The sequence below is a fragment of the Apus apus genome, chromosome 13, assembly GCF_020740795.1.
Source record: "Apus apus isolate bApuApu2 chromosome 13, bApuApu2.pri.cur, whole genome shotgun sequence".
Taxonomy (NCBI): domain Eukaryota; kingdom Metazoa; phylum Chordata; class Aves; order Apodiformes; family Apodidae; genus Apus; species Apus apus.
In genome coordinates this window covers 17,799,113-17,811,334 of record NC_067294.1, presented here as the reverse complement: position 1 = coordinate 17,811,334, position 12,222 = coordinate 17,799,113, and the positions used below count along the sequence as shown (strand labels likewise).

General features: G+C 53.5%; 1 protein-coding gene across 21 annotated transcripts in view; it reads left to right on the top strand.

Annotated features, from left to right (window-relative positions):
- LOC127389887 (protocadherin gamma-A4-like) overlaps positions 1-12,222 on the top strand; it is a 215,298-nt gene that overhangs the window by 199,878 nt on the left and 3,198 nt on the right. For all 21 annotated transcript variants that reach the window (XM_051630834.1, XM_051630825.1, XM_051630823.1 and 18 more), the window contains one exon: positions 6,105-6,193. In XM_051630834.1, coding sequence (XP_051486794.1) covers positions 6,105-6,193 — 89 coding nt within the window. The remainder of the gene's footprint in view (positions 1-6,104; positions 6,194-12,222) is intronic.

Genomic DNA, 12,222 nt, shown 5'->3' with positions numbered 1-12,222 from the left:
GGGGTTGGGGGGGTTGGGGGGAAACGCTGCGATAGGAGCCAGAAAACCCCAAATGAGACAGGAGGGAGGATACTGAGGGTATCCCAGGAAAGCACATCCCAGCCACTGCCCCCAGACACCCCCGGGGGTGCCGGGGTGTCATCCACAGAGGGCTGGGCTGTCCTCCCCAGCCCCCGGGGCTCTGACAGCACGAAAAACCTCCTTCGGTTTGTTGTGGCACTGCTGTGGCTCCTCTTCCCAGCTGCAGAAGGAGGAAAACAATTTTTTTTTTTCCAGCCTCCATCGGGCAGTTGTGCAACGAAATGTTTGCGAGCCCTTCGGCTGCCATGGAGACGAGCTCCATAGCAACCCCGCAAGGAAATGAATAATTCGGAGCTCGGAAGGGAAGTTCAAAAGGGATATGGTGGCTGGGAGTGGGGGGGGGGCTGCAAAGGAGCTGGTCAGCAAAGAGCAAGGTCCACCCTGTGCTGCTCCAGACGGGTCCTGCTGCGAGCCCTGGGTCCTGGGGCAGCTTCACTGGGGGGCCGTGTCAAGGGTTCAAGGAAAAGGCTTTTGTTTCAGCATTCCCTGATTTTCAAGGAGCTAGGTTTAATGGGGGTGTTTGCAGGTCCTGGAGGACCTGTCCTTGTCCCAGTGCTCCTTGCCCACCATCCCAGAACCCCCCCCTAAGCTGCTGCTTCCCTGCGTTTGTCTCCAGCGTGGGTTTGTTCCCTCCTTTCCAGTCCTAGCTACACTGGAAATGTTCCCAAAAATGCAAGCCAGCTCTTTGCTGAGCTTTGAAGTGTGGAGTAGAATTGAACAGAGGGAAAAAAAAAAAAAAAAAGAAATAAATTCAATCTATCCTGTGGGGGATGGGGTTTCAGAAAAAAAAAAACCCACCAACACAGCCCTATTTAATCAACAGCGTTTTTGTATTAAAACCAGCGAGTCCTTGGAGTCATTTCCATAGGAACCAGCAACCCCCCCAACCCCCCAGCAGCACCCAAGGTTGTGGCTGAGCAGGGAGCAGGGCTGGGGGGTTGGGAGGGGGGTCCCCAAATCTGCCCCCACCCCAGGAGGGGGGAGCAGGGCAGGCTGCCCTGGGGTGGGTGGGTGATTCACAGCTCTGATTCACGGCTCCAGCCTGGTGGAAGACATCCAGATCTGGTCATCAGCTGAGTGCCTTTATTTCCAACACAAGAAGTTATTTTGGGGGCATTTTAAGATGACAGCACATTTTTGTTTATTTATTTATTTTTTTAAATGTGCCTCTGAATTCTGGATGATTGTGCTGTGAGTAATTGAGGCATTTGAATTTCCTGCTTGGAGAAGTGAGCTCAATACCAGGGTTTTGCAGCCCTAAGGGGTTTTCTAAAATAGCTTTCCTGCCTGGTGTGGTGGGGAGCAGGCACACAGCTTTGGGGCTGTTCGTGCAGAAATTGGGAATGCTGAGTGCAGGAGGTTTGCAGAAAAGTAGCTGGGGGGGGCAGCAGGTTGAACGTGAGTCACCAGTGAACCCTGACTGTGGTGAAGATCCACAGTTGACTGGGTTGTACTGGTAAGATGGTAGTCAGCAGGTCATGGGAAGGGATGGTTGCCCTCAGTTTGGCACTTAGGGGACCATGCTGGGAGCATCATGCCTGGTTTTGGGCTCCCCACTGCAGCAAAGACATGAACATATGGGGGCCACCAAAATGATCCGAAGGCTGGAGCCTGAGGCAGGGGAGGAGAGGCTGAGGGTCCCTTCAGGTTGGAGGAGTGAGAGCTAGGAGAAGGGTCTTGTTGCTGTCTTCAGAGGTGCACAGTGAGAGGGGCAATGGGCACATGTTGCAACAAGACAGGACTCAGTCCAGAGGAGGCCCTGGAGATGATGGGAAGGCTGGAGCAGCTCTGCTCTGGAGCCAGGCTGGGAGAGTTGGGGTGTTCAGCCTGGAGAAGAGAAGGCTCCAGGGAGACCTGAGAGCACCTTCCAGTGCCTGAAGGGGCTCCAAGAAAGTTGGGGAGGGACTTGGGACAAGGGCAGGGAGGGATGGGAGCAGGGGGAAGGGATGAAAACTGGAAGAAGGGAGATTTAGGTGAGACATGAGGAGGGAATTGTGGAGTGTGAGGGTGGTGAGAGCCTGGGCCAGGTTGCCCAGAGAAGCTGTGGCTGCCCCATCCCTGGCAGTGTTGAAGGGCAGGTTGGATGGGGCTTGGAGCAGCCTGGACTGGTGGGAGGTGTCCCTGCCCATGCAGGGGGTTGGATCTGAATGACTTCTAAGGTCTCCTCCAACTCAAACCATCCGATGATTCCCTGTTCCAGGTACAGCTGCTCCTCTTGGGCTGTGCACCAGAGGGGTTGGGCTGTGCTGCTCAGCCCCCCTCAGGCTGCAGGGACTAACTACAGCCCGTTCCCCCCCCTTTCCAACACCAGATTCCCCTGGCAAGTTGGCTGCTGGTGGTGGCCAGAGCTCCTGCTTGTGCCTGTGCAGCCCTGGGGCCAAGGGCCATGGTGGGGGGGGAGCAGGAGGACCTGATTAGGAGCTCCGTGAGGTTGGGGGTCTTGGTGCCAGCTCCAAGGTGAATGCCCTGGCAGTAGGATGGGCCTTTCCTTCCATGCCTTCCCGCTGTCCTAGGGCATGCAGGCATGGCATGGCTTTGACCAAGGCAGGAGGAGCTTCAGTCCATCACCCAAAGGAGGGATGGGAGAGAAGAGTCTTTCAGGAGGTGGAAAACATGATGCTGGCACTGCCATGTTAAAGAGGGAGTTGAACCTGGGCCTCTGATTTCAAAACAGAGTTCAAACCTCTGGAATGTTGCAATTTTTACAAAGATAAATGAAGATGGACTTGGTCCTTCCTTGTACTTTCCCTTTCCCTCTCCCCAGATCCCATCCACATGCCAGGGCAGCCCCCAGATCCTGGAGCAGTGGCTGGAAAGCTCTGGGATGTTCCTGGGCAGCTTTCCTGCAACCCTGAAAAACCTGGGAACCTCCCTCAGTTGCCGTGGGGGGACAGCAGGGGGGAAAAGGAGTTGCTGGGGTTAACTGGCAGCTGAATGGGTTGTGGTTTCCAATGGGTTTAGGTTCCTAAGTCCTTTATTGGATCTAGCCCAGGGCTTTATTTCCAGCCCTGCTTGTGACATTAACAGGTCACTGCAGCCCCAGGGCTGTCCCAGAGTGTCCCCACTGCCAGGGCATGTCTGCATGCTGGCTGGCACAACACGAGGCAGGGCAGCAGCACCAGCCTCAGCACAGCCATCACACAAGCTCTGAAATCAATTTGCAAGCCTTGCTTCTGGCCTTCTTGAAACTGTGCCACCACCCACAGTGCCGAGGATGGATATAAATAGTTTTTGGGATGCCCTGGCTTGCAGCAGACAGCAGGTATCTCAGGAGTGGTGCTGCTGGCAGGGTCATTCCAGGGCAGCCTCTGCTACCTTAGGGGGTTGTTTGCATCCTCTGTGGGTGAACTGGTGGGAGAGCAGAGCCCTGCACCTGCCTGGGGATGGACCAGGCAGCTGGTACCAGAAGGGTCAGGATGGGTGGTCCTGGCACAAGGGCAAGTTGCTTGAGACCAGATTTTCTGCAGAGAACTTGGGAGTGTCCATACACACATCCTTACACTCGGATCACCTCAAATCCTGGGTCAGTTCTGGGCCCCTGGGGACAAGAAGGACATGGAGGGGCTGGAGCGTGTCCAGGGAAGGGCAAGGGAGCTGGGGAAGGGGCTGGAGCACAAGTGTGAGGAGCAGCTGAGGGAGCTGGGGGTGTCCAGCCTGGAGACCAGGAGGTGAGGGGAGACCTGCTGGCTCTGCAGCTGCCTGAGAGGAGGTTGGAGCCAGGGGGGGTCGGGCTCTGCTCCCCAGGAACAAGGGACAGGACCAGAGGAAGTGGCCTCAAGTTGCCCAAGGCAGGTTGAGATTGGATCTTGGGAACAATTTCTTCTTGGCAAGGGTTGTCAGGGCCTGGCCCAGGCTGCCCAGGGCAGGGGGGGAGTCCCCATCCCTGGAGGGGTTTCCAAGCCCTGGAGATGTGGTGCTGAGGGACATGGGTTAGCACAATACTCCACAGAGTTGGGTGAATGGTTGGACTCAATGATCTGAAAGGTCTTTTCCAACCAAAACTATTCTATGATTCTGTGATCCTGTGTTTCAAAGGGAATTTGCCCACATGCTCCCCTCACTGGATCCATACCAAGCTGTGTGACCAAGCAGGGCCACGTGGGGCCCATGGACACCCTTACCCATCCTGTGCATCTCCAGTTTTTCTTCCTTGCACAGGGAGGACACAGAAAGCTCATGTGCCTTCAGGGCTTCCCTCCTTGCAGAGCTGTGATGCAGCTGGGGCAGCACCTGCCCACACTTCAAGGTCACCACAGCAGATACAACCTTCAAGGATGTGCCTGGGATCCATCCCGTTTCCAGAATGGCCATATTGAGCCTGTCCTGTGTGTGAGGGCTGCAGCAGGCACAGCTGGTGGGGACACTTGGGCAGCAGGATGCTCGGGATGGTGGTGAAGGACCCATCTGCCACCCAGCACGTGCTGCTGAGTTGGCACCAGCAGTGCCCACACTGGCATTTGCAGCATGTGGGGTGCTGAGTGCTCAGGCATGGAGCTGCTGGCAGGAGACCCCAAAGCTGGGGGAGATCTTGGCTGCTTCAGTATGTCTGAGCTGGGCTTTGGGCTCTGAGCAGGGCTGCTGGCTCTGGCAGCTCCTGGTGTGAGGGCTGGGACCTCCGTGCCTGGGGGTTTGACCACTTGTCTGAGGAACAGGCTCAGCTCTCTTCAAGGGGAAGGGCTTTCAAACAGCCCCATCTTACTTCTGAAGAGCTTCCAGCTGTAAGAGAGGGGCAGCCCTGGTCCCAAGCAAGCCAGCCCACAGCTCCTGGGCAGAGCCTGGCACCCCAGTGGGCAGCAAGAGCTGTGGGTGGTGAAGAGCTGGGAGAGGGGCATTGGTGGGCTGAGTGATGTGGGCACTTAGGGTCAGAGCAGAGGGGGACCCAGGAAGCTGGTGAGAAGTTTAGGTCTCTCTGCTGGAAGTGGGGAGGGTCTGGAGGGCTCTGGGAGCCCAGCCCTGACCTGTCCAAAGGGGAAGTGCCCCCACCAGTGAGCAGTGGCTGAGCTCAGCTGGCACCTGGCAAACATGAATGCAGGGCTTGTGAGCCTGAGCACAGACTGCAGATTGTTACCTCAGTCACAAAAACTCCTTTATCAAAGCCTGGTGGCATCCCCAGAGGTTTCCCAGGCAGACTGGTGGAGCTCAGCCCCTCCGTCAGCCAGCCCCAGGGAACCAGGATGGGTACCCACCTCCCTTCTCTCCTCTCCGTGTTGCTCCAGGCTCTCCAGGACTGTTCCCTGCTGGCTCTGCAGAGCTGGTGGCTGCTCTTGGCCTCCCTTCAGAGCAGGTTTTGTGGTGCTGGGCAGCTGGCTCCATGCTGAACCCAAAGCCCAACACACCACAGGGTTTTCTCACCCTCCATCTTAGGAATGAAGCTGCAGAGCAGAGTTGTAGCCTGAAGCAGCTGGAAAGGTTCATCCACTCCCATGGTCTGCCAGAGGAACAGAGGGTCTGATTGTGTAAAAGGTGCCAGGAGATTCTTTGCTGTGAGGGTGGTGAGAGCCTGGCCCAGGTTGCCCAGGGAAGCTGTGGCTGCCCCATCCCTGGCAGTGTTGAAGGGCAGGTTGGATGGGGCTTGGAGCAACCTGGGCTGGTGGGAGGTGTCCCTGCCCATGCAGGGGGTGTTGGAACTGGGTGATCTTTAAGGTCCCTTCCAACACAAGCCATTCTATGATTCTATGATCTCCGGGCTCTAAGACCAGCATTTCCTGTGATGTCACATTTTATTGGTGGGATTTTGAGATGAGGAGGTGCTGTATCTGAAGTCAGCAGGAGTTAGGTGGAAGCTGGAAGCACCACGGAGCCCTCAAGTGCCTTTGGTATTTGTAGTTATTCTTCAAAAGCCTGGAGAGGGATGGAGACCTCTGAAAGTGTCTTGACTCTTGAGTGTTATTTAATAGTAGGATTTAAAGCCTGCAAACTCCTCCTCACCAGGGAGCAAACCCCCAGCCTTGGCTTCTCATGCTCTCTGACTCCTGAACAAGCTCTAGTAACCTTCTTTGTTGTTTTTTTTTCTTTTCCCATAGCTCCCAGAATGGAGAGGAAGGTGGAGCCTGGCCCAACAACCAGTTTGACACGGAGATGCTCCAAGCCATGATCCTGGCCTCAGCAAATGGTTGGTTTCCATGACGTGTGGGAAGACCCCACCTCGGGTGCTAGATAAGCTGCTGGTGGGACTTGTGTTTCTGAGTGAGCTGGGGTGGCTTCAAAGGTCCTTCTGCCACAGCTGCTGGTGGGAAAGCAGTGCTGCCTGTTACAGGGGAGAGGGGTTAGGAAGGATTGAAGCAGAGGAGGTGCCAGGTAGGCACCAGCAGCAGGAACAGGGGTTCCTCTTCCACCCCCCCGTGTTATCTGGGTACTGGACAGGACCTTATCTGGCTCGTGATGTGGTTGTGGTTCTATGAAAGAGTTGGTTTCCAGAAGGTAGATGAAGGATTTGCTGTGTTGCAGCTTGCTGTAAGGTGAGGGGGGAGGAAGCCTGGAGATTTGCAGGTGACTAGAGGCTGTTCAGGGACACAGGAACTGCCTGACTCAGGATCCCCAACAAACCCTGTGTCCAGAGACACTGGTGTGATCTCCTTATCACGCTGGGTCCCTCCACCCAGCTGTGGGCTTCTCTCCCAGCTGCTGCTGGCTCTTGGCAGTTTTAAGCACCATGGCTTAGTCTGGAGTCATTTTGGGTTGGTTTGTTCTGGTTTATGGCTCTGCTGTGTGGGCAGAGAGGGGTGTTCCCACACACCCACTGTCCCCATGGCTTTGTAGAAGAGAAGTGCAATTATCACTGCACAGGGTAAGGATAAAGAGCCTGGTTTTCATGCAGCCTTTATTTATAAATACCTCCAAGTCTTTTCCCCTCTTGATTTAAAAATAGAAGCAACAACACAGCCATAAAACACTCTGCAAAATGCTTGGGATGTTTCCTTTGAGCTTTTGGGAGAGAAGGAATCTGGGGGAGGAGGGAAGGCTTTGGTGTTGCTTTCTTGGAAAGCTGCTGCAGCTGAACTTTGCTGCTCTGCAGCCTCCAGGCAGCCTGGAGACAGCAGCCCCAGCCAGGGAAGGGGACCAAGGTCTTGGCCAAGGGACTTGTTTACACTCAAGGGGAAGAAACAATGTGAAAATGTGTCTCTGCTCCAAAAAAAAAAAAAGGTCCATGGAAAAACAGCCTCTGGGAATGCATGTGGATATTATCACCCTGTGCCTCCGGATCCGGTTTCCTTGCTCACAAATCAAGATGTTGTTCTGACCAGCTCTCCAGCAGCCCCCAGGGTCTGAGGGCTGAGCAGGTCCCTTCCAGGTTAAGCACCAACTTCCCTGTAGCCCCCGGCCCCTGTTGCAGCAAATCTTCCCCAGTCCACAGGTCTCAACCAGCCCTTAACCTCTCCCACGGCTTCAGTCTGCCCAGGGGCTTCATTTGAATCAGATCCACCCCCTAGGAAGGGGCTTTCCCAGGGAGGGGGGGGCTCCCTGCACTGCACGCTCTTCTTGCCCTTGCTGGTCCTTTGCTGCACTGGGTGGGTGGATGGATGGAGGGATGGATGGATGGGTGGGTGGATGGGTGGATGGGTGGGTGGGTGGATGGGTGGATGGGTAGGTAGATGGGTGGATGGATGGATGGATGGATGGATGGATGGATGGATGGATGGGTGGATGGGTGGATGGGTGGATGGATGGATGGATAGGTAGATGGGTGGATGGATGGATAGGTGGATGGGTGGATGGGTGGATGGGTGGGTGGATAGGTGGATGGGTGGATGGGTAGGTAGATGGGTGGATGGATGGATGGATGGATGGATGGATGGATGGATGGATGGATGGATGGATGGGTGGGTGGATGGGTGGATGGGTAGATGGGTGGATAGGTAGATGGATGGATGGATGGATAGGTGGATGGGTGGATGGATGGATAGGTGGATGGGTGGATGGGTGGGTGGATAGGTGGATGGGTGGATGGATGGGTGGATGGATGGATGGATGGATGGATGGATGGATGGATGGATGGATGGGTGGATAGGTAGATGGATGGATGGATGGATAGGTGGATGGGTGGATGGGTGGGTGGATAGGTGGATGGGTGGATGGATGGATGGATGGATGGATGGATGGATGGATGGATGGGTAGATGGGTGGATAGGTAGATGGATGGATAGGTGGATGGGTGGATGGATGGGTGGATGGATGGATGGATGGATGGATGGATGGATGGGTGGATGGGTAGATGGGTGGATAGGTAGATGGATGGATAGGTGGATGCGTGGATGGGTGGGTGGATGGGTGGATGGGTAGATGGAGACACAGCACAAACTGTTTCAACCAGCACTGTGTTTCCATGCCCCCCCTGCCCTCTGTTCCCTTCTTTCAAGCTCTCACTCATTAAGCTAACAGTGTTAATTGGAGCAGGCTTTGATTAGGGGCGGTGCTAATTGCCCCTTAATCTTTGTGCTGCCCATCCTAGAGTAATGTTTCCTGGCCATTTAAATGATCCTTATCTCTGCTGAGCTCTGTTGGTGGTCTGGGGTGGCAGGTGGGACACAGTGACCCAGGTGACAATGGCACTGTGCCTTTTGCTCATCCACTCTGTGTGTGAGCTGCTCCTGCATGGAGCAGCCAATGCTGACTTGAAGGGCATCACTCCCATGCTTGAGTCTGCACCAGAAGCTCCTTTGATGCTTCCAGTTTTAATCCATCCCCCCTTGTCCTCTCACTCCCTGCCCTTGGAAACATTCCTTCCCCAGCTTTCCTGTAGCCTCTTCAGGTACTGGAAGGTGCTCTAAGGTCTCCCCAGAGGCCTCCTCTGGAGCTGGGAACAACAAGAAAAGCCAGTGTTTTGAGCCATCTGAAGGGACAGAGGCAGCTGCTCAGACAGACCAGGCAGCACAGATGCTCCAGGACACCAGACACTGCAGGGCAGACGTCCTGTCCTTAAAATACTCTGGCTTCCAGTGAGAATGTATGGGGGTGCCACGAGATGGTGGGAGAGCAGACAGAAAGGCAGCCCGAGGAGGTCCTTGCCCCCAGCTCCTGCAGGCAGGGGCAGACATGCTGTGTTGGGTTCTCCTGGAAGCTCCACCAGCAGCTGCAGCAGCTGGTGCTCATGGGCTGGCTCCTGTTGGCCTCTCCTCCCCTCTGCTGAGGAGGGTGATGGAGCCACTAGCTGGTTATTTCTGCCAAAGACCAAATTCTTGGGGTTTTTCTTTCCCTCCTCAGGACTGCTGGGGATGGTGGCTGGCTGCTGGTACAGGCTGTGTCACCTTTCCAGCAACAAGAGCTGAAGGGCTCTGCTTGGCAAGAGCAGCTCGGTGCCCATTTATAAACCTTTATTGTCCCTGTTCTCTCTTCTTTTCAGCCTGAATGTCCCTGTTACCTAGAAACAACCCTTTGCTCTTTACCCTGCACCAAACAGCAGGCTGGGAACTTCACAGGCAGTTTTCCCCCCCCCCCCATGGAAGCTGTGCTGTGACTGCAAACCAGTTCCTGGGGACCAGTTGTCCTGGGTGCTGCTGCAGCTGGGATGGTCCAGAGGGAAAGCAGATCAGAGGCACCCAGGAGAAGGTGCCCAAGCTCCTAGCTGGGATGTTTCCAGCTGGGAGAGCCCAGAAAAAAAAATCTCTACCACTGCCAGAGGCCACAGTCCCCTGTGAGCAGGTCCCTGGCTACAGCCTGGCCTGACAACACATCTCCAACCATCCCCTCCCCGTTTCTGACACCCCGAAGGGGCTGGGATTGAGTTAGTTGGTAATGAAACAAGCTCCTGAAAAAACATGGAGCTCCTGGAGTGAGTCCAGAGGAGGCCCCGGAGATGATGGGAGGGCTGGAGCAGCTCTGCTCTGGAGCCAGGCTGGGAGAGTTGGGGTGTTCAGCCTGGAGAAGAGAAGGCTCCAGGGAGACCTGAGAGCACCTTCCAGTGCCTGAAGGGGCTCCAGGAAAGCTGGGGAGGGGCTTGGGGCAAGGGCAGGGAGGGATGGGACGAGGGGAATGGCTTTAAATTGGAAGAGGGGAGATTTGGGTGAGACATGAGGAGGAAATTCTTTGCTGTGAGGGTGGTGAGAGCCTGGCCCAGGTTGCCCAGGGAAGCTGTGGCTGCCCCATCCCTGGCAGTGTTGAAGGGCAGGTTGGATGGGGCTTGGAGCAGCCTGGGCTGGTGGGAGGTGTCCCTGCCCATGCAGGGGGGTTGGATCTAGATGATCTTTAAGGTCCCTTCCAACCCAAACCTTTCTGTGATTCTATGATTTTATCTGCCCATCTCCTCCAGCCCTGTTCCAGAGCAAGGTCCTCAAAGCTCCACCAGGTCTGGGACTTATTTAATAGGGACTATAGAACAATCCTCCTGCTGGTGGATGCTTCCATAGCAGAAAAGCCAAATGGTATTTCCCACCCCGGGTTTGGACACCGCCCTGTGTGTCCCTGGACCTTGGTGCACAATATCCTGCCTGTGCTGTGTGTTTTCCTCTGCCTGTCCAGCAGCAGCTGGAGCTTTTCAACGTGCAGCTGCTTCATCCTTCCGCCCTCTGCCAGGGGATGTGCACGCAGTGACATTTCAGGGGGTTGGTGGGATGGGGCCCAGCTTTTTGTGGAGCTTTCTGACTGGCTGAGCCCCCTCTGCTCGGGGGGGAGGCTGAGGCAACAGGGAGGTGTGCACGGATTTTGGTCTGGAGCGAGGAGGAACACGAGGGGACCAGCCCAGGTTTTCTGCTGCTGGTTTTCCTGTGTTCCCTCAGTCTCCCAGCGTGAGGAAGGAGGGAGGAGCAGCCCTGGACTCTCCCTCGGGCCCTCCGGGTGCCCTTGCTGGGTCTCTTCACCCTCCGCAGCCACACACGCCGAGCAGTGCAAAGGCTGAGATGGGATCCGCAGCACCCAGGGCAGAGGCAGGGCTTTGGCAAACCATTCCTGAGCAGGGCTGGGCAAGGACACCCCCCTGAGCCGTGCACGGGTGGTCGCACCGGGGCAGATCAGGCAGCAGCTCACGGCAGCAGCACCGCTCCTGCCCTGCTCTCCAACCCCCTCCTCCCCCCGGTGCTCATTTCTCCTCCTTTCTCCATCCATCCTGTCTCCATCTGGTCTCTACCCTCCAGCAACCCGGGGGGGGATGGGGGATGGAGGATAAGGGGGGGGGTGGGCCCGGCTCCCTTCCCCACCTCCACGCTTGCTCTCTCGGTGCTGGAGCTTTGCAGCGCGGCAGGGATGAATTTTCCTTCCCCTCCCCCCTGCTCGCGGATCCGGAGCATCAGATTTAGCATCGATTTCCTTCGTGCTCGGCTTCCTAGAGCCATTTTGGGGTATTGCAGGGGAGGGGATTTTTTTTTTTCTGCCTCATCTCGTGTGCTTTGCTCCCTGAATGAACCCGGCTGGGGAGGCACGGGGGGCAGGGTTTGAAATGGGGAGGAAAATTATTATTATTATTATTATTATTATTATTATTATTATTATTATTATTATTATTATTATTATTATTATTATTATTGATATTATTGATATTATATATTATATAGTATATATTATATCTTATATAATATATTATATAGTATATATAATATTAATATATATAATAATTATTATTAATAATAATTATTATATAATTATATATTATATAGTATATAGTATATATAATGTATATATATGTATATATGTATGTATATATATGTATGTATATACATATATACATATATATGTATGTATATAATGTATATAGTATATATAATAATTATAATATATAATAATTATATAATAATTATTACTAATGATTATTATATAATTATATATACTATATAATTAAATATTATATAATTATAAATAATATATATATTATATATAAAATATATATTATATAATACATAATATATTATATATTATATTATATATTAATATAATATATTATATATAATATATAATATATTATATAATATATACTATATTATATAATATTAATATTACTAATAATAATAATAATAATAATAATAATAATAATAATAATAATAATAATAATAGAAGAAGAAGAAGAATCATATTGGATGTCCCCGAATGCGTTGTTAATGGTCGTGGCTCAGCAGAATGTTTGTCATGGGTGGCTCTAGAAAAGGGGGGGACGGGGGGGGATGTTTTTGTGCGGGGCAGAGCAGAAGGCGCCGGGAGGGACACGCAGCCCCATCG